This window comes from Neopelma chrysocephalum, unplaced genomic scaffold (assembly GCF_003984885.1).
Source record: "Neopelma chrysocephalum unplaced genomic scaffold, ASM398488v2 Primary Assembly neopelma1_185627, whole genome shotgun sequence".
NCBI classification, from domain to species: Eukaryota; Metazoa; Chordata; class Aves; order Passeriformes; family Pipridae; genus Neopelma; species Neopelma chrysocephalum.
In genome coordinates, this window is record NW_020938747.1 from 17,786 (window position 1) to 41,232 (window position 23,447).

General features: G+C 61.2%; 2 protein-coding genes across 3 annotated transcripts; one reads left to right on the top strand and one right to left on the bottom strand.

Moving 5' to 3' along the window:
* Positions 1-101: 101 nt before the first annotated feature.
* LOC113962878 (short transient receptor potential channel 2-like) lies at positions 102-3,973 on the top strand. Its single transcript, XM_027673663.1, has 10 exons — positions 102-165; positions 692-798; positions 1,082-1,220; positions 1,304-1,459; positions 1,827-1,978; positions 2,172-2,248; positions 2,378-2,562; positions 3,186-3,267; positions 3,414-3,553; positions 3,780-3,973. Exons 2-10 carry the CDS (start codon positions 754-756, stop codon positions 3,971-3,973), a joined length of 1,170 nt encoding a protein of 389 aa, XP_027529464.1. The 5' UTR covers positions 102-165; positions 692-753.
* Positions 3,974-4,318: 345 nt separating this feature from the next.
* On the bottom strand, positions 4,319-22,413 carry LOC113962879 (nuclear mitotic apparatus protein 1-like). Of its 2 annotated transcripts, none has more exons than XM_027673665.1 (25): positions 21,926-22,413; positions 20,922-21,010; positions 19,264-19,343; positions 18,454-18,536; positions 18,285-18,365; positions 17,920-18,004; positions 17,131-17,257; positions 15,932-16,089; positions 15,487-15,604; positions 14,293-14,410; positions 13,798-13,938; positions 13,454-13,576; positions 10,673-12,979; positions 9,954-9,995; positions 8,634-8,702; positions 8,402-8,512; positions 8,102-8,320; positions 7,871-8,016; positions 7,538-7,775; positions 6,522-6,798; positions 6,271-6,407; positions 5,939-6,160; positions 5,395-5,505; positions 5,139-5,306; positions 4,319-4,981 (listed from the first exon to the last, which is right to left on the bottom strand). In XM_027673665.1, the coding sequence occupies exons 1-25, from the start codon at positions 21,965-21,967 to the stop codon at positions 4,946-4,948; spliced, it is 5,328 nt and encodes a 1,775-aa protein (XP_027529466.1). In that variant the 5' UTR covers positions 21,968-22,413; the 3' UTR covers positions 4,319-4,945. The 2 variants fall into 2 exon arrangements, with proteins under 2 accessions (XP_027529466.1, XP_027529465.1); XM_027673664.1 differs by having other exon boundaries at positions 4,320-4,981; positions 17,131-17,260; positions 21,926-22,412.
* Between the last annotated feature and the right edge of the window lie 1,034 nt (positions 22,414-23,447).

Genomic DNA, 23,447 nt, shown 5'->3' on the forward strand with positions numbered 1-23,447 from the left:
GCCGCCTCGCTGCCCTGTGCCGTCAGTAACGCCGCCCGCGCCCGGCCCTGCGCGGCCCGCAGACTACGAGTCCCGTCAGCCCCCGCGGCCGGGCCGGGCCGGGGATGGCGGGGAGCGGGAGGCGGGGCCGTGCGGTTCGGGCGGGAGATTCGGGCTTTGGGATCGGTGCGTTGAGGTGCCTGGGGGCGTTGGGCTGCGGGGGCACTGCCGCGGGGGGATGGCGTGGAGGGGCTACGGGGCACAGCCGGGGTTTGATGGGGCTGGGAGAGGGGTCGTGGTGGAGGACTGGGGGGCTACTGTGATGAATAGCTGGGAACACGGGGGGTGGAACTGGAGGGGCTGAGGGGAGCTGTGGGGAAGGACTGGGGGGTACTGGAGTGACAGAACGGGGCTGGGGCTTGTGGGCTGGATGTGGGTGGGACCCGGGGATGGGGGGGTCGTGGGGTGAGCAGCGGACACAGGGGTGGCTGAACAGGGATGAGGGGTTGAGAGCCAGATGTAGGGGTTACTGCTGTGGCAAAGCAAGGCTAAGGGGTGGTGGGGCGGGTCTGGGGGGCACTGAGGCAGTGAGATGGGACTGGGGCGCACTGGAACTGCCGAGGGCTTGTGGGCTGAGGCTGGGAGCTGCTGAATGGTGCCAGAGCTGGGAGATACCCGAGCCCATCACAGACCTGTCTTCTTTCCCCACTAGGCACTGGAGGGATCTGAGGGGAATCTGTGTCCTAGCAGGACATTGACTCTAGAGGATCCCGAATGGCTCCAGTTAAAATCAGCTACGTGGTGTCCTTCTCCTCACAGGTACCCGAGGGTTTCCTCCAGGGTGGCTCGTTCCCCCTGAGCTGTTGGGTTCTCTGAAGAGGCAGGTGGGGGTGCGACAGGGTGCAGCACCAGCTTTCCTCGTTAGGCTGAAAGGCACTAAGTGGGGCTGAAGGGCAGGAATTCCAGGCAATTCTCAAAGCGGGGTGTTGTTCCTTGGGTTACCAGGGAATTCCCTGCTTCTCCCCCGGGCCCAGAGTGAGCTGGAGCCGGAGGAGAAGGCTTTCAGGGAGGGAGCCATGTCATGTCCCTGCTGTGCGTGCAGGACCCCAAGTACCCAGCGGAGAACCTGCTGAGTGAGGGCAGTGTCCGGCCCTGGCTTGGCTGCCCCCAGGACCGCAGCACGCGGCTGAGCGTGGAGCTGCAGCTGGAAAGAGCCAGTCCCATCGGCTACGTGGACATCGGTACGTCCCCGGGCAGGAGGCAGGGCTGTGCCCCCGATGGGCTCAGCAGCTGTGAACCCCCTGTGCTTCCCACTGTTCCCCAGGGAACTACGGCTGCGCCTTCCTGCAGATCGAGGTGGGACGTTCCTCGTGGCCACGTGACCAGCCCTATCTCACCTTGGTGCCCACTGTCACGCTGATGACACCGGATGACTCAAAGCTGGGCCGGAATCGCTGTGGGGTCCGGATGTTCAAGGAAGGTAAAGATCGATCCAAAGGAAAAAGGCACAGGGAAGAGCTATGGCCCTGGTGGTGGGCTGGCTGGGGGGGCTGGCAAGGGGATGGGGGACTGGCAAAGGGATGGGGCTGGCTAAGGGGTTGGCAAAGGGGCAGGATGGGGGGCTGGTGAGGGGGGCAGAAGGGGACAAGTAGACCTGGGGTTGTGGTTGTCCTTGGGAGAGCCGTGCCAGCTCTGCTCCCCTACCCCAGCCTTTCTCGTGCCCGTAATCTCCCAGTCCTTGCTGTTTCCTGGGTGTCACAGTGACAGGGTGACAAGCAGAGATGGGAGCAGTGCCAGGACGGTGGTCCCTGCTGCGTCCCCTCCAGCCCGGGTGCTCTCCCCCACAGCAGACTTCCCGGTGCCGGCGGTAGGGCAGCAGTGGGACCGCCTGCGGCTCACCTGCAGCCAGCCCTTCAGTCCCCGCAGCCGCTTCGGGCTCTCCTTCATCCGCCTGCGCACGCCGCAGGAGCCTGAGCCCCCCCGGCCACCCCTGGGCCCGGTAGGTGCCTCTCACACCTCCGTGTACTGCTGTCCACGGGGAGGCTGTGGGGAGGGGGCAGCTCCTCCACGGGTGCCACTCGTGCCCCAGGGAGAGCACAGGAGAGCGCTCGCTGGGCTGAACCAGGGGCTGTGCCAAGATAGCGGGCGGAAGGTTCCTGCTTGATTGCCTGGGGTGTCTCCTTGTCCCACAGGAGGATGCTGAGCCCTCAGACAGCCCCTGGTGCTCCAGCCCCGACTTCCACCAGACGTTTTTTCCCAAACCGCACTCGTAAGTAGCCTGGTCTGATCCATCCCATCCTCTCCCTGTGCAGCGGGGCCTGGAGCCCCTTGAGGTGCTGCCTCGGAGCCCAGAGCCCTGGCTGTCCCCTCCTGCGAGCCTGACCCTCCCTGTCCCCAGGAGATCCAGCGCAGAAGAGCAGCTGAGGAGCCGCCTGTGGCAGCTGGAAGGGGGTGCAGGGAGCCCGGCCTGCCTCAGCCGCCCGGCCCGGATGGTGCTGTTGGCAGCGCGGAGTCGGGCGCTGAGGCCGGGGGGTGACTCAGAGCTGCCGGCCAAGGACCTGGGAGGTCCCGTGGTGCCAGTGGGTGAGCCTGTACAACTGTGTCCTGGGCTGCATCCCCAGCAATGTGGGCAGCAGGGTGCAAGGTGGGGGTTCTGCCCCTCTGCCTCTGCGGTGCTGCCTCCAGCTCTGTGGCCCCCAACATCAGAAGGACATAGAGTTGCTGGAATGAGTCCACAGGGGGCCACAGAGGTGTTCCAAGGTCTGGAGCACCTCTGTTATGGAGACAGGCTGAGAGAGCTGGGGGTGTTCAACCTGGAGAAGAGATGGCTCTGAGGAGAACTGAGAGCCCCTTCCAGGGCCTAAAGGGGCTCTAAAGAGCTGGAGAGGGACTGGGGACAAGGACCTAGAATGGTAGGAGAAGGGGGAATGCCTTCACACTGACAGAGGACACTGCTAGATTGGATATTGGGAGGAAATTCTTTCCTGTGAGGGTGGGGAGGCCCTGGCACAGGTTGCCCAGAGAAGCTGTGGACTCCTCATCCCTGGAAGTGCTCAAGGCCAGGTTGGATGGGGCTTGGAGCAACCTGTTCTAGTGGAAGGTGTCCCTGCCCATGGCAGTGGGTTGGGACAACATGACCTTTAAGGTCTCTTCCAACCCAAACCATCCTGTGTCTCCATGGTTCCTGCCCACTTGCTGTTTCCCAGGCTCTGCTCAGGACATCCCTGCAGCCTCCCCAAGCACCTGCAAGCAGCCAGACAGGTGCCGTGCTCCCAGCCCTGCTGGCAGGTAATCCCTCAGGTCACTGTTTTCTTCCTGCCCTCGCCCTGGTGATTTACCACTCCCAGTCCCAGAGAGCTCTGGGTGCAGCCCTTCGCTCCTTTGGGCTGGCAGAATGTGGCACAGGGTGCCTTCAGGACGTGACTGCTCTGCAGGGCTCCAGCTGCTGCCTCAAGGCCACCCACAGTCAGAGGAAGAGCCCAAACCCACGGCCACCGACAGAGACGGGCCAGGAGGAGGGGCAGGGGACAGGCCAGCGGTGACAGGGAGACAGGTGTCTGCCCCATCTGCTCAGGTGGGTGCTTGGAAGGGGTGTCCTGGTGGTGAGGGGACACCAAGCAGCAAATGGGGATAGCAGTGGCAGTTCCATAGCTGAGACACCTCCCTCCTGCTGGTGCCCGGGCACAGTGCATCCCACCAGTCTATCTCTGCCATAAGAACCCTCAGGGAGGTGTCAGCCCAAACCCCGTGTCATCCCAACACCAGTGAGCCTCTGACAACCACATCACCTCTCTCCACAGGCCGCTTCCTCCTGGATGTGCTCCCCACGCACGCCTCCCACTGCGGGGAAGAGCCCACTGAAGCCTGGCCCTCCTCGTCCCCTGACACCTGGGTGTCCTGCCCCATTTGCCAGCTGCCTTTCAGCATGGCAGAGGTAGAGCAGCATGCCAGCACCTGCGGTGAGACGCTGTCCTCATCCCACCGCCTGCAGTAGGACAGTGGAGCTGGGGACAAACCCTGTGTCACCACCCCCCAGGGGCTGAAGCCACAGTGCTGGACCCAGCTGTGGTGCAAGGAATGAGGGGCAGAGACGCAGCAGCCCCAGGACGTTTGTGGCAAGACTGGTGGGGTGGATGGAGAAGGTGTTTCCAGCCCCTTGGCTGGGGGGGGGGCTTAAGGGGCCTGAAACACTGTAACAGCAGGAGTTGCTGCTGGAGAAGAATAAATTAAAGGAGAGAACGAGGGAAGAGAGAGAGAAATGCCCTGTGACTGCCCAGTGCCACAGCAGGTTCCCTGGGTGAGCACTTTGCCTTGGGGCACGCTGTGCAGCTGGTGGGAACAGTGAGGGGACAAGGAGGAGGTCACGCTTTTCCTCCCCTCACGCCCCACTTGGAGTTCCAGCACGTGTGGCCCACGGGAGGAGGAAGCCAGTACCCCTAAAGCAGGAGAAAAATACAATTTATTTACAAGTAGAAACATTTAAAAATGTTGCCTCGGCTTCCCTGGGAGCTGCAGGAGGGCAGGGGCAGGTGCGGGAGTCCCACACAGGGGGAGCGGGGGAGGCGGGGGGGGGTCAAGGGACGCTATGTCTTACCTCTGTCCCTGTCACTGGGGCTGCAGGATATCCCTGAGGAGGGCTCAGACCCTCCAGCCCCAGCCTGGTGCCAGCCCCTGCACCCACGGGTGTTTCCAGCCCTCACTCCCTGTCATGCCCTTGCCTTGGGTCCCGGGAGGGTTTAGGGTGACAATGGGTGCAGGAAGGACACGGGCGCCCTGCCGTGCTCAGGGCAGCCCCGTGGTTGTCAGTGGGACGTGCAGGGCAGCGTCACACGGGTGGCCCCATCTGTTTCCCCTCGGTGCTGCTGGGCCCCGGGGATGTCCTCGCAGCACTGGGGGGAAAGGGAGAGGCAAGGGGGTGCAGGTAGGGGGCCAGGGCAGAGCCAGCAACACAAGGACTGGGGAAACCTCAGAATTTTGTGTCCTTGAGCGATCGGCGACTGGCCTGGAAGGGAGAAAGCAGAGAGGGGATGTCAGTGACCGTGAGCGTGACCAGAGCCCTGGCAGCAGCTGTGCCCATGGCACAAGCCCAGGGCAGGGGCTGGGGGCACTGGGGAGAGCATGTGCTCAGAAGCCCACGTGGGGGTATGGGCAGTGCCTACCTTGCCCTTGGGGGACTTGGCGGTGGCGATGCGGGGTGAGCGGCGGGTGCTGCCGCCGGGGGTGTTCTTGGGAGTGCTCTTGCGGGCGGCTGCCCGGCGCAGCAGGCGGTTCCCCAGCTTCTTGGGGGTGGTGAGGATGCTGAACGCCATCGACTGGCGCCTCTGAGCCTGCAGGGGAGGGGGCAGGACCATCAGCTCAGCTCAGGACAAGACAGGGAGGTCCCTCCCGACCCCTCCTTTTCCCTCTGGAGCTCACCTGCTTGGCGGGGGTCGGCTGTTCGCTCTGCCGGCTGACCTGGGAGCCGCGCCGCTCACTGCGGTCCTGGGAGGTCTGGGGCCGTGGGAAGCAGCTGGTCGGCTTCTTGGACTAGAAAAGAGGGGACCAGCTGGGACTGTCATCCAGGGGTCACCCTGCTGGGGAGCTGGGAGCAATGAAGGAACCGAGGGGCTGCAGAGAGGGGACAGGAGCGAGGGCAGCAGCACCCAGGGAAGGCAGAAGGCTCAGCCTTGGAGTGGCCTTGGGAGCATGTGGAATACTGGACACAGCACTGGATGCTGGGAACACAGGGCACTGGAAGCCAGGATCATTGGGAACGTTTGGAGCACTGGGAGCATCTGGGAATACTGAGAGCATTTGGAGCAACAGGAGCGGTAGGGCACTGAGAGCATAGGAGCACTGGGGTGCCACCCCCAGAACTGCAGCAGCCCCCTCAAAACCCGGAGAACACCTGCAGCTGTCCCGAACCCTGTGTCCCCTGGTCCCCAGCAGGGTGCTGTGCTGGGGGCTGGGCTGGGCTCACCTGGGGGGTGTCGGGGCCCTGGTGGGTCTCATCTGAGAGGCGCTTCCTCTGCTGCCGGGTGGTGATGCCGGCCAAGGCGTGGCCGAGGGTGCTGCGCCGGGTGCCCACCCCACTGCCCGTGGGGACGATCTGTGAGGGCTGCATGCTGGCGCGTCGCAACGTCTCCTTAGGGTCCCCCATCTTCACCTCCTCATCCGTGATGGTTCCCAAGGAAGTGGAGGGCTGGGGAGGGGGCACGGAGATGTTGCCGAGGGGCACTGTCCATCCCCAGACCCGCTCCCAAACCCCGCTTCTGGGGAAGGGGCCACCCACCCTCCGCGTCCCCCCCGTACCCTGCTCTCCAGGGGGTAGCAGGTCTTCAGGTGTGGGGGGCAGGCCTGGTTCCGCCGCTGCAGCTCTGCAATGCGGTTCCAGTCATCCGGCTGCTCCGGCTCGTCCTGGCACGTGCCCAGGTAGATGCTGTTCCGGCCTAAATGCAAAGCAGGGAAGGCTGAAAGGGGGGTCCCAGATAAGAAGTGACCCCCCCCAAGGCAGGTGGAACCCCCCAGCCAGCAGCCCAGGTGCCCACCCTGCCCACACACACCGAGGCTGGAGCTGCTGGTCCCCTGCAAGCGCAAGGATCTGCGAGTGACTGGCCGGTACCCGGGGAGGCCCAGCAGTGCTGAATTGCCAGGGGTTTCCTCCGGGGAGGAGGTTTCCAGCTTGGCAAGAGTTTCCCGTGAGGGAAAGCTGGTGAGGGAGCGGGTGGAGGCAGCTGAGCGCAGCCGTCTCTTGGCAGGGGAAGCGCTCGGGGACTGAGCTGATGGGATGCTGTAGAAGGAGAGGTTGACACAGTCCAGTTCCTCGGACTTGGCCTGTTTCTGAGAGAGAAAAATCGAGAGATCAAGGAATCACAGATGGGTTTAGGCTGGAAGGGACCTTAAAACTCATCTGGTTCCAACCCCCTGCCATGGGCAGGAACACCTTCCATTAGAACAGGTTGCTCCAAGCCCCATCCTTGAACACTTCCAGGGATGAAGCAGCCACAGCTTCTCTGGGCAACCTGTGCCAGGGCCTCCCCACCCTCACAGGAAAGAATTTCCTCCCAATACCCCATCTAGCATGTCCTCTGTCAGTGTGAAGGCATTCCCCCTTCTCCTGACATTCTAGGCCTTTGTCCCAAGTTCCTCTCCAGCTCTTTAGAGCCCCTTTAGGCCCTGGAAGGGGCTCTCAGTTCTCCTCAGAGCCATCTCTTCTCCAAGTTGAACACCCCCAGCTCTTTCAGCCTGTCTCCATAGCAGAAGTGTTCCAGCCCTCTCAGCATCTCCATGGCCTCCTCTGGACTCACTTCAACAGCTCCACATCCTTCTGATGTTGGGACCCCAGAGCTGAAGGCAGCACTACAGGTGGGGTCTCACCAGAGCCGAGCAGAGGGGCAGAATCCCCACCTTATGCTGCTGCTCGTGCTGCTGGGAATCAGCCCAGGACAAGGTTGGATTTTAGGCTGCCAGTGCACGTTGTCAGGCCATGTCCAGCTCTTCACTCCCCAGCAGCCCAAGTCCCCCTGCAGTGCTGCTCCCCCTCCCTCCACTCCCCAGCCCCTATGGGCCCCCTGCTCACGTTTGTCATGGTGATGTTGATGGTGGTGCGGCGCCGGGCCGAGCGCGTCTTGCACCCGGATTCGAGCGAGAGGCTGCCCAGGGAGTCGGTGCTGCTCTCCAGCTTGGACCGCGTCCCGCTGGGGATGGGGGTAAAGTAGAGGCTCTCCAGGGACTCCACCTCCCGAGGCAGCCGCTGGGACACCAGCGACTCCTCCCTGTCCAGTGGCACTGCCGAGGCTTCCGAGCTGCTAGCCTGCCTGCAGAGAGGAGGGATGAGTGTAGCACCAACAGGCTCACCCAACCACTGCGGAACAGCAAGCAAGAGGACAGCAGGTTTTTGGGGTGCCGGTACCTGGTAGAGTTGAGCGGCTCTGCCTCATCGAGGCTGTCAGCGCTCTGGTCCGCCAAGTTCTGGTGGCAAGTCTCCTGGTCCTTTAGTGAGGTGGTCTTCACCTGGAACTTCCTGAGCTCCTGTAGCTGTCGTTCAGCAATCTCCACCTGGGTGCGAAGCAGAGAGGGATGGATGGACCCTCCAAGTGAGGCGGCAGAGGAGGAGGGTGAAGCCCCACTGCACCGTGCCTACCTGAGCCTCCAGGCTGCGGACCTGGCTGGTAAGGTTCCTGCAGCTCAGCTCCGACTCCTTGGCCTGCAGGATGCTCTGCTGTAGCTCCTTGGCCAGCCTGTCTGACTCGCTCCGGAGCTCCGTGTTCTCCTTCTGCAGCCGCTCCATGGCCTTCAGCTTCTCTGCCAGGTCCTGGTTCTGCTGCTTCTTGGCATCGTAGTAAGTTTTTGCCTTCTCCATCTAGGATGTCAACGAGAGGAATCCTGTCAAGCTTTCCCAGCAATGCCAGGGACAGTGGGGCCATGCCAGCCCCTGGCATACCTGCCCTTTGTAGTGCTCAGCCGCCTGCTCCTTCTGGGCGAGCTGCCCCTGCAGCTCTGCAACCTTCTCCTGCTGGCGGGTGGCCACTGCCTGCAGCTCCTCTTCCAGTGCCTGCAGGTAGGGAAGAGACTGGATCAGAGGCTCTCCACACCCTGGGTGAGCCCCCTGGGCAGCACCAACAGCTCCAGGGCTGCCCAAGAGCTCAGCCCTCAGGTTTTTGGTCCCTCTTTACCTTAACTCTCTGCTGCTGGGTCAAGGTGGCCTTCTCGTGCTGAGTCAGCTTTTTATTCAGCTCCTCCACCTGGAAGAACACAGCCTGGTTAGACCAGCTCCAGGCAATAAACTCCAACAGCCCTCCCACGGAGGAACACATCCCTCCTCTCCAGCCAGCTCCAGGGCAGGACAAGGAGGTTTCCTGCCCTGGGGGATTGTTCAGCAGCACCCACCACCAAGAAGATCCCAGGACATTACAAAGTGACAGCCACCCCAGGTTAGTCCTTACAGGGAGGAGGCTGGCACTGCCCCAGTGTAAGGAGCAGCCGTGTGCTGCAAGCAAAGCCTCTTTCAGTACCCAGTGCCCCAGTGCCATCTTCAACACCAACTATTTGCTGTCAGCTGCCAAACCTCAAGCCACGCAGTTCAAGGAAAGCCCATGCCCAGTCTGGGGAAGAAGAATCCCACCTCCAAGGGTTCTAGAGGGGAAAGCTGGCAGCTGTGGGATGTGACACCATGGACGTGCCAAGGGACCCAGTCTAGGCCTCTGGCCACAGTGGGAGCCCCCCATGGCACGGATGGGAGGCTCATAAATCTTCTACCTGGGCACCTGCAACCTGGAGACCCACAGTTTATCCAGCACTCCTAGCACAAGTAGGAGATGGCTGGTGTGAGTTCTGGCCTGGACATGCTCTCCCTGCTCCAGGGGGTGCTTGGGGAGCCCCCAGCCCTCTGGTCACAGTCACAAGGCCTCTGCAGAGTTCCTGGGCAACTCGGGCTGGGACTAGACAGGGAAATGGGGCTTTTCCACCATTATTTCTCAAGTGTTAACTCCCACCATGTCCAAGATTGATGCTACTGGAATGCCTCCTATCTCTGGCCACCTCTGGACCATGCTGTCTAGCAGCACTGCTGTTCCTGTCACCTGGGCAAGAAGCTGAACCTCAGTTAAAGAGGGGGGGGGGAAGGGACGTGCAGAAGGAATGGGGTTTCGCAGCTGCCTCCAAATCCTCTCTATCTGAGGACAAGGCATCACAGGAGTGCCGGTCCTGCGTTGGGGAGCCCTGGATGCCCCTGGCAGGCACTCACTGGTGTGCTGCTATGGGGTGCATGAGAAGCTGTGCCAAGTCATGGGCATCACTGTGAGCGGGCAGGTGGCAGGTTGGGACCCCAGTTCCTACTTCCCAGGGGTGTAAGTGCCCAGAGACCTGAAGCCAACTGGCCCATGGCTGGGTCCCCACTGCAAACGGTTCAGGAGAGGAGAGGGTGGCTCCGGTGGGAAGCGGCAGCAGGGAAGGCACTGTCACCGTTTGAGCAGCCAGCACCTGGCATGCGTTACCTGCTTAGCCTGGTCTTTCCGAAATACCTCCAGCTGTTCCACCTGAGGGCACAAAAGGCAGAGGTGAGCACATGGCTGGCACACAGCAGGCTGCTTTTCATAGAATCACGGAATCATTTAGGTTGGAAAAGCCCTCTGAGACAATCGAGTCCAACCATTCCCCTGTCAAGGCCACCACCAAACTGTGCCCCTAAGTGACACATTCATAACATTTGTTATATCCCTCCAGGTGTGGGGGCTCCCCCACTGCCCTGGGCAGCCTGTGCCAGAGCTGGACAGCCCCTTCAGAGAAGGAATTTTTCCTAATATCCAACCTGAACCTTCCCTGACGCAACTTGAGACCATTTCCTCTTGTCCTGTCACTTGCTATCTGGGAACAGAGCCCAACCCCACCTGGCTCCACCCTCCTTTCAGAGACTTGTAGAGAGTGAGAAGGTCCTTCCTGAGTCTACTTTTCTCCAGGCTGAGCCCTCCCAGCTCCCCCAGCCACTCCTCATCAGTCTTGTGCTCCAGACTCTTCCATAGCTCCATTGCCCTTCTCTGGAAACACTCCAGCACCTCAGTGGGACAGTCCCTTTCACACCTGGGAGCTCGTCCCAGCCCCCCAGTCCCCACACTGATCAGGCCGTGGATCCAGGGGTGTGCAGAAGACTAAACACATCCCTTTTGCAGGAGGACTCCCTTGCCCACAACCCACCTGCTGGGAGCAGAACCCCTACCTGAGCTGTCAGTCTGTGCCTCTCCTCCAGCAGCTTCTTCCTCTCCTCCAGCAGCTTCTTCCTCTCCTCCAGCGCCGCAGCTTTGCTGCTCTCATACTCCTTACTCATCTTCTCCAGCTTCTGCGCCGCCTCCTCGGCCTCCTTCCTGCTGGCGCTCACCAGCTCCTCGGACGCCGCCCGCAGCCGCTCCAGCTCCTGCACGTGCCGCTCCCTGGCCTGGCCCAGTTCTGCCTCCAGCTGCTGCCGGCCCTGGCTCCGGCTCTCGCTGAGCCCCTGGTTCTCCTCGGCCAGGCGGGCGTTGGCCTGTTGCAGCCCCGCCAGCTGTGCCGCCGCCTTCGCCGCCTCAGCCCGCAGCTGCTGGATGGCCCGGTCCTGCTCCGCCGAGCGCTCCCGCAGCGACAGCGCCTCGGCCGCCTCCTGCTTGGCCTGTGCCAGCTCCGCCTGCAGCGCGCCCGTGGCTTTCATCCTCTGCTCCAGGTCCTGGCGGTGCTGGCTTTCCAGGGAGGCACGCTCGGCCTGGAGCTGCTGGCAAAGGTGCTTCAGTGCCGGCAGCTCCCCGGCGAGCGCCTGGGCGCTGTCGAGCTCCTGCTGCAGGGCGGCCAGGAGCTGCTCCTTCTGCTGGCACTTGTCCTGGCAGACCTTCGCCTCCTGGCGCAGCTCATCCTCCCGCTCGCTCTGGCAATGGCGGTCCCTCTTCAGGGCCTCGATGGTCATTCGCTGCTTCTCCATCTCCTCCTGACAACGCTGCACCTCCACCTTCATCAGCGAGCACCTCTCGGCCGCGCGGGAGGCGGCGGTGGCCATCTCCGTCTGCAGCACCCGCAGCCTCTCCTCCAGCTTCTTGCTCTTCTCTGACTCAGCCAGGATCAGGCGCTTCAGCTCCTTGCTCTCCCCCTCCTTCTCCGTCACCTGCCGATGGAGAATGGAGACCTCGTGCTCCAGGCTGCCGATCAGGTTGTTCTTCCTCTCCATCTCCTGGACGCACTGGGACACTTGCTCCTTCCAGCTCTCCTTTTCCTGCACGGCGGAGCGGAGGGACACCAGCTCCTTCTCTGCGCTCCGCAGCCGCTCCATGGTGCCTTCCAGCTCCTTGGATTTGAGCTTCTCCTGGGAGAGCTGCTGGGAGACCCCCTCCAGCGCCTCGGCAGCTCTACGGGCATCCGCCTCCAGCCCAGCCACGCGCTGGGCCGCGGTTTGCTCTGCCACGGCCATCTTCTCCTGCAGGGAGGAGACCTCAGCCCTCAGCTTCTGCTCCTCGCTCTCCTTCTCCTTCACCCATGCCTGGGTGCTGGACAGGTCAGCCTGGAGGGCAGCCAGCCGCTCCTGTTGCTCTGCAGCCAGGCGCTCTGCCTGGGCCTCCAGCGCGGCCACCTTCTCCCGCTCGGCCTGCAGCTGCTGGCAGACCTGGCCGTGCTCCCGGCTCAGCGTCCGGACCTCCTCCTCCAGCCGCGCGCGCTCTCTATCCTCCCCTCGGGCGGCAGGAGAGGCTCCCATCGGCTTCTCCCGGCTCTCCTCCGGCCCCTGGTGCGCAGCCAGCTCTTCGCCCCGCTCCTGCGGAGCCTGCTCCCAGCTCTGCACCAGCTGCTGCCTCTCCGCCTCCAGCTCAGCGATCCTGGCCAGGTTGCCCTCCAAGCAGTCAGCTGCCCGCCTCTTCTCATCCTCCAGGATGCCCTCGGTGTTCCGCAGGGATTCCTCCAGGAAGAGCAGCTGCTCCTGCAGACGGCTGTTTTCCCGGGCCAGCTTCTCCTTCTCAGCCAGCCTCTGCTGGCTTTCCTTCAGCCTAACCTCCAGCTCCCGCACCTGGACTTTCAGTGCCTCTGCTGCCACTCCCTGCTGCTGCTGAGCACTCAGCTCCAGGATCTGGGCTTCCAGCTTGCTGACCTTGTGGCTCAGCGCAGCCTTCTCCTCAGCCAAGGTGGCCTGGCTGGCACCTATGGCCTGCAGCTGGCTGCTCAGGGATGCGTTGGCCTCCCGCAGCTGCTGGAGCTGCTGCAGGGCAGAGTCCCTTTCCTGCAGGGTCTGCTCGTGCTGGACACTGAGGGCAGCCAGCTGCTCGGCCTGCCCCTCAGCATCCCGTGCCTTCAGGTCCTGCTCCAGCCTCTCTTGGGCCCGGTGGCTCTCAGAGAGGGAGCTCTGGAGGCTGGTGACGAGGCTGCTCAGCTGCTGTTTCTCCTCCTCGGAGCGGCCACGTTCAGACTGCAGGGCTGCCTCCCGCAGCTGCTTCTCCTCCTCCAGCCGCAGGACCGTGGCCTGGAGCTCTGCTCCTTTGGCAGCGAGGCTGGACACCTCCTGCTTCAGCTCCTCCAGCTGGCAGAGAGAAGAGGGGGAGGACAAAACATGCACCCCCCCCAAGGTGTTACTCAAGCTGCAGCCAACGTGCTCACCAGAGACCCACGTGCTGCGTCCCAGTGGGAGCTGCCCCATGTCTGTCTTCCCTCCTAGCACCCCCAGTACACCCCAGCACACCTTGCTTTCCCCTTAGCCTCATGCCACTATGCTCCCTGGAACCAAACACCTTTTCTCACCGTGCAGGAGCCACTCCCTTCACAACAAAGCCATGCTATGGGAGGCTGGGGGAGCCAGCAGGTTCCTTGGAGCAGCCTTTGCAAATTCAGCCCAAAAGGGGCTCTCCCGGAGTGCTCAGCCCCACAACCCCCACCAGCAGGAGAGAGCAGCCGGCTCTGCCTCACATGGCTTTGCTGTGCATCCCCAGCATCCCCTGCTCTCTCCAGCTGGAGGAGATTTCCATTCAAGCCCTCGCTGCAAAGAGCCCCAGTGTACCTTCAGAATGTCCCCCATGACTTCTCCCTTCTCCTGGCTGCTGCACTCCTCCAGCTTGGCCAGCTGGTCTTCCAGCAGAGAAATCTTGCCCTGGAGAATCTCGATTTTCTCTTCTGAAGATTTCTGGGGACAGAGACATGGGACTGAGCACAATGGAGGCAGGAGGAACAGGGAGAAGCTTCCCACAGGAGCTGGCAGTTACACAGCTCCTCCCCGTGTCCTAGCATGGGTGGGTAAGAGGCTCCCAGCCACTCTACCCTGCCTGCAGTTGGCACGTGTCCCCCAGCCAAGGTGGGCAACGTGGGGCTGCAAGGGGGCACCCACCACTCCCAGGGTCCCTTCACCTTGTCCTGCAGGGCAGCACGCAGCTCGTTCTCCAGCTGTCCCTGCTTCTCCTGAGACTGTGCCAGGGCAGCGTTGTGCTCCTCTGAGAGCTCGTTCAGGGCTTCCTGCAGCTGGACCATGTGGCTGGCGATCTCCCGCAGCTGCCAAGCAAAAACCCCCCCGGTCCAGAGGAGGGTCAGAGCGTGCCCTCGCTGCCCAGCGCCCTGCCCACTCCCCACTCCCGAGAGCTGCAGCGTACACGGGCACCTCAGGTCCCGGGTGCTCACCACATGCAGCAACCTCCACCCAGTCCCCATTCCCCCACCATTCAAAGTTCTCCTTCGAATCAGGATCTGGAGCCCAAAGCAGGCTCAGTCACTGGGTCAAAAGTCACATAAGCCAGTGGCAGAACTATCAACATCCCAGCATTTGGCACTGCCATCCAAATCCCCCCCCTGGGTCCAACCACAACCGACTGGGCTGTGGGGACACGGAGAGGACACAGTGCCCCATACCTTGAAGGAAAGATCGCCGTTCTCCTCAGAAAGCTGGTTGATCTTTCGGTCCATCTGGGCCTTTTCAGTCTTCAGGTCCTGGCACTGCCTAAAGGCCTCGTGCAGGCGCCCCACCAGGCTGTGGGAAAGGAGGTGGTTAGAGGAGGCAGGCGAGGACATCACCAGGGATTGGTGCTGCTGGACATTGCCAAGGAAACTAAAGGTTCGAAGGAATCTCTGTGCCCTGCTGTGACTCCACCAACCAACCCAGCTTTAAAAGTGAGTCCCAACGTGTGGCAAAGCAGAGTAGAGACAAGCGATGTTTGTGCTTTGCAGAAGCCCAGCCACTCCAAACTGAGGGCAGAGGCAGCTGTGGGACTCCAGCCACCCCCCTGCAAAGTGAAATAAGGGAGGAAAGAACAAAAACACATAGCACTTGCAGCACAGGTTGGGCGTCCTTCCTGAGTAAACACAGTGCTGCACAGGGACAGAGCAAAAACCAGGATGCAGTGGGGCAGGTGATTTCAAGGGTGTGAAAGCCCAGTTTATAGGATAAAACTGAAGGGCCGAGGAAGGGGCTGGGGTCAGGAGTTCCAGGGTCATGCTGAAAGCTTTCAGCGACGCAGAGCTTATCCCAGGGCAGGCAAGACCCACATGGGCAGCACAGCCTTTTCCCACGGCAGGGACAGCTGTTCCCGTGCAGGGTTTGTTAAGAGTGGGCTGTCAGAACAGGCTGTGTGGCTTGGGACTGGCTCCCTGCCCACTGTGATAAAAATGGGCTGCAGGCCGTGCCTGCCCCGAGGGCGAGGTACAGCATGACAGCAGCACAACTGTGTCCTGGGCTGATCCCCAGCAGTGTGGGCAGCAGGGCGAGGGGGGGATTCTGCCCCTGTGGCACTGGCACAGCGTGTGCAGAGAAGCTGTGGCTGCCCCATCCCTACAAGTGTTCAAGGACAGGTTGGATGCGGCTTGGAGCAACCTGGTCTAGTGGAAGGTGTCCCTGCCCGTGGCAGGGGGTGCAACTGAATGAGCTTTAATGTCCCTTCCAACCCAAAACCTTTTTTGATTCTGTGCCTGCTGCCTTCTCCCCAGGGCGCAGCTGCAGAGGAACAAGAAGAAGGTTTGCCTTCTCCCATTTCATGCACTGGAGTCTGGGGACGTGGGAGTAACAAGGTGCAGCCTAGCAGGAGGGAGCAGAAGTTCCTGGAGGATTACCTCTCGTTCTTCTCCCTCAGCTCCTCCATTTCTTTGGGCTCCAGCTGGTCTGCAGCTTGCTTCTCATTGAGCTTAGCCAAGCGGTCAATGCGCTGCTGCATCATGGTGATCTGAGCCTCTGAGGAAGCAGGGGGAGAAAAGGTGTCACCGACCACCCAACCCCCCCCCCAACAGCATTTCTGCACAGACACCCTTTGCAGCAGGAGACAAAAGAGCCAGGCCACCAGTGCTGCTGCTGAGCACAGGTGTGGCTTCAGGCATGGCTTTTGTTGCCCAGGATATATAAAGGAATACAAGAGAGAAGAAGGAACCTGGAGTCTCACTTGGGGCCTGGCAGGATGGACCATGCACGAGCAGAATTATGGTGGGGTCAGAACAGAAACAAGGGGAGGGCTCAGTCCCACAAACCCCTCCCTGCACCACGGGACATCCCACTAGGACTGACCTTTCTCCATGATGAGCTTGCGGTTCTCGGCCAGCTCCACCTCCAGCCCGTCCCGGTTCTCCCTCTCAAAGGCCAGCTGCTTCTTCAGCCGCCGCAGCTGGAACTGGGGGGTCTGCATGATGTCCCCCATGGGCGAGGATGGAGGGCTGGGCAGCATGCTGCAGAGAGGCACAGCACAGAGCTCGGGCACCCAGAGCCAGCGCAGGGCACGGGTCCTCCCCGCGCAGCCAGACCTGCTCTGGTTCCCCCACCTCAGGGGCAGGTTCACAGCAACAACTCTGATGCCACGTCACCTGAGCAGAAAGGCCACGCTCCTCCTCCTGACTGCACTAATGCCAACCTCCAAGTGCTGGGCAAAAACCACCACCAGCATGCCCAAGTGGCCAAAAAGGCCCAGGGCATCTTGGCTTCTGTCACCCATAGTGTGACCCAGCAGTGTCAGGGCAGTGACCATCCTCCTGTGCTGGGCACTGGTGAGGCACCTTGAACCCTGGGTTCAGATCTGGGCCCCTCTTGACAAGAGAGATACTGAGGTACTGAGTGTCCAGGGAAGGACAACAGAGCTGGGGAAGGGGCTGGAGCAGCAGGAGCAGCTGAGGGAGCTGGGGGGGCTCAGCCTGGAGAAAAGGAGGCTCAGGGGGGACCTTCTGGCTCTGCAACTCCCTGACAGGAGGGAGGAGCCGGGGGGGAGGTTGGGCTCTGCTCCCAGGGAACAAAGGACAGGAGGAGAGGAAACAGCCTCAAGTTGCATCACGCGCAGTTTAGGTTGGATATAGTGAAAATTTCTTCCCTGAAAGGGTTGTCCAGCCCTGGCACAGCTGCCCAGGGCAGTGTGGGAGTCCCCATCCCTGAAGGGATATAACAGATGTGTGGATGTGGCACTTGGGGCATGCTTTGGTGGTGGTCTTGGCAGTGCCAGGGTAACAGCTGGACTCGATTGCCTCAGAGGGCTTTTCCAACCTTAATGATCCTGTGATTCTAAAAGGAGCTAATTAGAATCCGAGCTCACCCATCATCCATCCATCCCTCCATCCCCACATCATGCCTGAGCACTGTGCAGCAGGACACCACCACGGCAGAACAGGACATTCTGTGGAGTCATCGTGCAGCCCGACTACACCCTTGGGTCCCAGAAACCGCCCCATCCATTCCCCACCCCTCTCCTCGCTCCCCCGACAGCCGAGAGGTGGGGGACCTACTTGTTGGTGCTGGGGAAGGAGGCAATCTTCTGCAGCTCCAGGAAACGCACCTCTCGCTTGTGCGAGAGGGAATGTGGCGGGGAATGCTCCTCGATGCTGCTGCTGGACGTGCCAGACGAGGATGGCGCTGCTGGAAATGAAAAGGGAGAAGCAGGCCGTGATCTTTAATACCTGAGGGGCTGAGCAGCTGAAATCCCAGGGGCACAGAAACCAAAAACTCCAGCAGGGATGGAGCAGTCCAGCTGAAGAAGCCATAAACCTCCCCTAAGTCCCCATCCTAGCTGCTCCACAGTCCTGTCCCAGCACTCTGCTCCCACGAGGCTGTGGTCACACCACCCGCTTCGCTCCTCCAGGGAAAGGCTGCAGTACAGCTGAGCAGGAAGAGCCCAGCAGGTCTAAGGCAGCCCTACTGGTAAAGAAGAGTTCACAGGGGACCATTTCGTATGTGAGGGGATCTGGGTGGTGCTGCTCCCTTTATGGCTGGGCAGCTACAGCAGCACAAACGGGGTGAAAACAGCAATGTTTTTATGCTCTGGAAAAGCGTGATCCCGGACAGCTGGGTGCTGCCAGTGTGGGAGCTGTACAGGGATATGCCAGCACTGCAACATCTGAAAGGTTATGGCCTGATTCTGTCCCACTCCAAGCTGCCACTTGGACATCACCACTGCTGCTGGTAAGATGCCAGTGTGCCAGGTGCCAGTGAGGAGAAAACCACACAATGCCCACCCTGCCTGCACAAGGCTTGGCCTGTGCATGCCACAGCACGGGCAGCCAGGGCCCAGCACTCACCTTTCGTCAGCAGAAATGGCTCTAGGTTCTCATTCAGGCTCTCCTCGTTATCCAGCACAAATTTGAGGATTGATGCCAGCTCAACCTGTGTCAGAGGAGCCACGGGGTCAGCAGCTCTGCTGCAGCTCACAGGCAGCAACCACAGCAGGCTTGGGGCAGCAGGCAGCTCCCTTGCCTACCCATGCTGGTGCCCACACTTGCTGCCACAAGCCTTTGACAGACCAAAAACACCGGTGAGCACTGCAGTACCCACTCCACACTGTCTTTTAAGGGGACCCAGAATAGGAGGGCAGGTCTCAGAGCACCCCCTGAAAGCCACCGCTGCTCCTGCTGCACCCCAAGGGAGGGAACCCCAGAGGGATTACCTGGGTCTTGTAGTCAAACTCATTCCAGTCACCAGGGCTCTTGCAGCTCATAGAGGTGTGATACAGGAGCAGCACAGCCACCTGAGCAAGGCAGGTAAAGTGTCACTGACCCCACGCCAGTCACGGGCACGTTGGTGCCAGCCAGGACTAAAGCATGCCACACAGTTACCTTGGCCAGAGCCAGCTCCTCTCCATCCACCAGCTTCTGTGCAGAGACCAGGTTCTCTGCAGCCAGTTTGTGCCTGCAGTGCTCTGCAACACGAAGCAGGATTCCCAGTCACGCAGGAGTTGCTGGGCATGCTGCCCGCCCGTGGCACGTGGCCATCCCCCGAGGTGACACTCACGGGCAGGGGGGCACTGTGATGCACCCCCAAGGACAAGGGGCCCAAGGGCAGGCTGGGCTCTGGAGCTGAGGACCCCAGTGCTCAGCCTTGGCCGTTAATGCTGACTGGCTTTTATTACCCTCCCTGGAACTCCACCCTAAATCTCAGCCCCCCCACCTTGGCATCTCTCCCCCACCACCAGCACACAGTCCCACCTCTGGAGGGTGGGATACAAGGTGGGTTATGGTGTCTCCCCTCTAGAAAAGGCTGAGCAAAAGCATGAGATACTTTCAATTTCCCCTCCCAGGATTCCTGCTCGGGTAAAAGTTTTCCAGTGGGATTTGAACAGCTTGAGGCCAGGTACACAGCTAAGAAAACTGCCCCCAAAACAGCATCTCCTGAGCACCCACTGGCACCCTGCCCTTCACACCCAGGACCTCCTTTGCACTGAACCCAGGCTCTGCCAAGGATTGCCATCTGGAAGTTTCCCACCGGGAAGCTTTCCTTCCCACAGGCTGCTGCGGGAAAGCTGCTGGTGCAGCAGTGGGGGGTCACTGTGCAGAGGGGGAAGCTGCAGACAGCAGACCAGACCCCCGTGGGGGTCGGGGGCACCAGGCAGGGGCAATCGCTTTCCCAGCGCCAGCGGAGGCTCTTACTCTGCAGGAAGCCACGGATGAAAGAGATCCTCTCCGGCAGCGGCTGCTCCAGCACGGACTCTCCCTCCTTGCTCCTGTGGCTGGAAGAGCGCGGGGGTTGCGTTAACACTTTCCCAAGGGATTGAACCGAGGGTGAGTTTTGTGCGGCGGGGTTTGCCGAGCGAGGGGCTGGCTCGGGGCTGCGCCATGCTCGGGAGCCCTGACAAACATGGCTGCGCTGGGTGAGCAGCCGGGCCGGGCCCCCCCGCGCCGCTTCCTCCTCTGCCTGCCAGCCCTGCCAGCCCCGGCATCCGGCGATGCCGCACCGGGAGCGGGGGCAGCCCCGCCAGCCGGGGCCGGGGGACACGCCTGGAGCCGCTCGCTGGGTTCTGGGGAGGCTGAAGCTTCCCCTGGCTCTTATTTGAGACCCCGCTCTTCCTCAGCAGCTGCCAGCTCGCAGAATATTGGAAGGGACCCGCGAGGATCATCGAATCCAACTCCAGCTCAGAAACACGGTGCCCAAAACTCACACTAGCCGTGCCTGACCAGCACTGCTTTGGTACTGGCAATTACTCCCAGGGTGCCTGGCCCAGGGGAGGGGCTGCCACAAGGATTTGCTCCTCCTGACAGATTTCCCAGCCCATCCCCTGGTGCCACCGGGAGCTCCCGTGGTGGCTGCCCCGCTGCCACCCCACTTATCCAGCTACGGTCAGGCCTGTTTAACGAGCACACGCCACGGGCAGTTCTGGCTAATCCGAATTTGAGCACAGACCCAGGAGATTAACCATGTCCGACTAAATATATCCACGGTGGAGGCAGCTCCTTCCTCCCCACCCACCACAGGCAGATCCCTGCTCCAAGCAGGCTCTCGTTACCCCGTGCAGGAGGTAATTATAGCAGACAGGCTCCCGACAGGCCTCCCACCGGAAGGGTTTGAAAGAAATGCACGGCAGCCTCACGCCCTCTCAATTTGCTTCACCAGCTCCTTAACCACCAGGCTCAGTCCCACCTCTGATGCCCATTATGGCCTGTAGGTTTTAGTTGCCCTTGCTCCCAGGCAACGAACCCAATTCCTGAGGGAGGCATTCCTCCCATCCCTTCTGGGCAACTCAGGTCCCAGGACAGAGCAAACAGGCTCCACCCTGCCTGCACCACACTCAGCAGCAGCCTGACATCTGCAGCGAAGAGGAGCACTTCATGGGGCAGGAACTGTCGTTCTGTATGCTGCTTTCCAGACACAAGAATTCCTCAGGATCCCAAGGCTACTGCCCAGGAAAACTTGCTGAGCTGTTCCCTCACCCGAGTAGCATCAACGGAAATGAATAATTTCCCTGAGCCACTGGCAGCACCACTCAGCTCTTTTCTTCAGTGCCAGCAGCGAGCCCAGATGTCAGTGCCAGATGTGATAACAAGTCTCAAATGACAGGAACTCTGACCCAAATCCTCCCTGGGCAGCTCTGTGGGGCCCAACAGCTCTGCCCAGACAGACCCCGGTTGTGCAGTGGCACAGAGGAGACAGATCCCAGCATCAGATATGCCAGAGGAGGAATAAATACCCCAGGACCCCTACTCCCACCCTGCCCAAGGAGAGACCCCCTCAGCTCCTGAAGGCCGAGGCCATGGCTCCAGGAGGCAGCCCAGCCCCACCTGGGTGGTTTGGTACAGCTCCCTGTACTCACATTTTGTGGATAATCCTGATGAAGACACTACAGTCCCGGAGCTGGGACAGATCATTGAGGGGATCAGGACAAACCTTTGTGCTGTTCACCTAGAAATTGGGGGTGAGATGGTCAGAAGGCAGAAGCCAACACCACACTGTCCTATGCCACCTACCACCTGTCCTGGCAGGGGACAGCAACAGGTCTGGGTGTGAGAGCAAATCCAGCCCTTCCAACCACTCCTGCCCTGCCCAGGAGCAGATGAACACGATCCCCATGGCTCCACAGCAGGGCAGGCCAGCACGGGACTCATTTATCACACTGCTGGAGCACCTCTGTTGTGGAGACAGGCTGAGAGGGCTGGGGGTGTTTGGCCTGGAGAAGAGAAGGCTATGGGGAGACCTTAGAGCCTCTTCCAGTGCCCAAAGGGGCTCCAGGAGAGCTGGAGAGGGACTTTGGACAAAGGCCAGTCGTGACAGCACAAAGGGGAATGGCTTCCCACTGCCAGAGGGCAGGGTTAGATGGGATATTGGGAAGGAATTCTTCCCTGTCAGGGTGGTGAGGCCCTGGCACAGGTTGCCCAGAGAAGTTGTGGCTGCTCCTGGATCCCTGGAAGTGTCCAAGGCCATGGTGGATGGGACTTGGAGCAACCTGGTCTAGTTGGAGGTGTCCCTGCGCATGGCAGGCAGTTGGAACAAGGTGGTCTTTAAGATCCTTTCCAACCCAAACCATTTTGTGATTCTTTGCTAGGTCACAGCATTGCTTTGTAAGGCAGATCCAACAAACCCCTCTGCAGTCCAGCTGCTGGCTGCTCCAGGCTCAGCTCCAGCTCCCAGGCAGTTTCCGTGACCAGACCAAGCCATTCCGGCATTTCTGGTTACCCAACAGGAAGGGAGAGCAAGGCTTCTCCTGCAAACACCCACCTGCCCCAGCCACAATCCCTCCTGTGACCAGCCCCAGAGGAGCTGCCAGTGCAGCACGTCCCACCCACGGAGCAGGCTAGGGCAGAGGAGAGGGAGGCTTACCCAAGCAAGGAGAGCCGCGGCTCTCGCGTCGTGAAGAGACATCTTGGCCAGCCTGCCAGGTCACTGCCCAGACCTAGAAACACCAGCAAAGGGGGAGGGGGGAAAAAAGGAATGTAAAACATAGCAATTACATTACTATGTGACTTGCACCCAGCACCAGGCATTCGTGTCCGTCGAGGGAGGATGTGCTGCTGAGCCTGGCCAGCTGTGGGGGAGCACCCTCCTGCTTTCCACAGGCGCAGAGCAGGGAGCAGCACTGCCCAGAGCAGCCAGGTCCACTCCTACAGGTCAGGACCCTGACAAGGGGTCAGTGGAAAACCACTGCTCAGGCTCCTTGTCCTCCAGCCACGCCTCCTTCCCTCTCCGTCACCCCCAAATGCTGCTAACATTTCTTTTAAGAGAAATTTAAAGTCCTAGTGAGCTCCTGGCACAGGGCCTGGCAGCTTGGCGGCACTTGCTGCCCCTCCAGGGACAGTGTCCTCCCTGCTGCTGGTCACAGCTGAGCACCAGCATCTCTGCTGGCACCACCAGCATCCCAGGAAAACTCACCTCCCTCCAGAAAACACAAGCAGCAGCTTTTAGAGGATGACAGTGTGGTCCAAAGCACCAAAATCTGGCCCTGTCCACCAGGAGGGGACTGAGCTCCCACTGTGCCACTGCCCACACCTGCTCTGGCTTCCTCCCAGCTGCGTGGCCACCCAAAGGCCAGCGGCCCGGGAACAGGGGCTCTCTTGCCCCAACTGCCACCACTCCAGCTGCTGGGAGCTTCAGAGGGCACCAGGCTGCCCTCTGCCCCCCGGCCGGGACACAGCCACCGGGGCTGGAAGCTACTGGCAAAGGTCACCTGGCCCCAAATAAGCCCAGCAAAGCAGTGGCCAAGCCGCTGGAGCGCTGCCAGCTCCCCTGCTCGCTGCTGCCAGTGAAAGGAAAACAACCTGCTGAGGGCACAGGGAGCTTCCCGGGCATCGCTGCACTGGGTGGGAGCAGGGACGAGCTGCCCCGCCGTCCCCGGGACACAGGATCACTGCCAGGTCCCCTCCACAGCGACCTTTGCCTCTGCACTGCCCGTCCCCGGCGCCACCCTGGTAATCTTCCTGGGAAGGGAACTGCTGGGAGCCAAAAAAATCACCCAGATGGGGAGAGAGGCTCCTCGCCCTGTATTGCACCTGGACACCCCCACTGTGATGGGCCTGGATCTGCCGCCACTCCCGGGAGTGCCCAGCACAGCACGGCCACCAGCCATGGTGGCTCTGGGCGCCACGGAGCTCCCACTGCCATCAGCCCAACTGGGAAGCATGGGATCATCGGCAGGACACGTCCTCCCTCCAATCGGGCTAAAACACAGCTCCTTGCCCCCTGGCTGGGCCCCATGGTACCTACTGTCCCTCCATCCGGGGGCACGGCCAGGACCTCTCCCCAAAAGTCCACCCGAGGGCAAAGCACACGTGCAGCCCTGGACGCAGCCTCCCATCGGAGAGAGGGCCATGCTCCGCCAGCGCCGAGCTGGGTTTTACTGGAGCCA

Excerpts from the sequence above, each read along its gene's own strand:
- LOC113962878 (XM_027673663.1), top strand. The coding sequence starts at position 754 with ATGGCTCCAGTTAAAATCAGCTACGTGGTGTCCTTCTCCTCACAG. Across the intron at positions 3,268-3,413 it reads GCTCCCAGCCCTGCTGGCAG|GGCTCCAGCTGCTGCCTCAA; the intron begins GTAATCCCTCAG and ends ACTGCTCTGCAG. Across the intron at positions 3,554-3,779 it reads TGTCTGCCCCATCTGCTCAG|GCCGCTTCCTCCTGGATGTG; the intron begins GTGGGTGCTTGG and ends CTCTCTCCACAG.
- LOC113962879 (XM_027673664.1), bottom strand. The coding sequence starts at position 21,967 with ATGTCTCTTCACGACGCGAGAGCCGCGGCTCTCCTTGCTTGG. Across the intron at positions 21,011-21,925 it reads CCGCGGCTCTCCTTGCTTGG|GTGAACAGCACAAAGGTTTG; the intron begins GTAAGCCTCCCT and ends CCCAATTTCTAG. Across the intron at positions 14,411-15,486 it reads CTGAGGGAGAAGAACGAGAG|CCTGGTGGGGCGCCTGCACG; the intron begins GTAATCCTCCAG and ends CCTTTCCCACAG.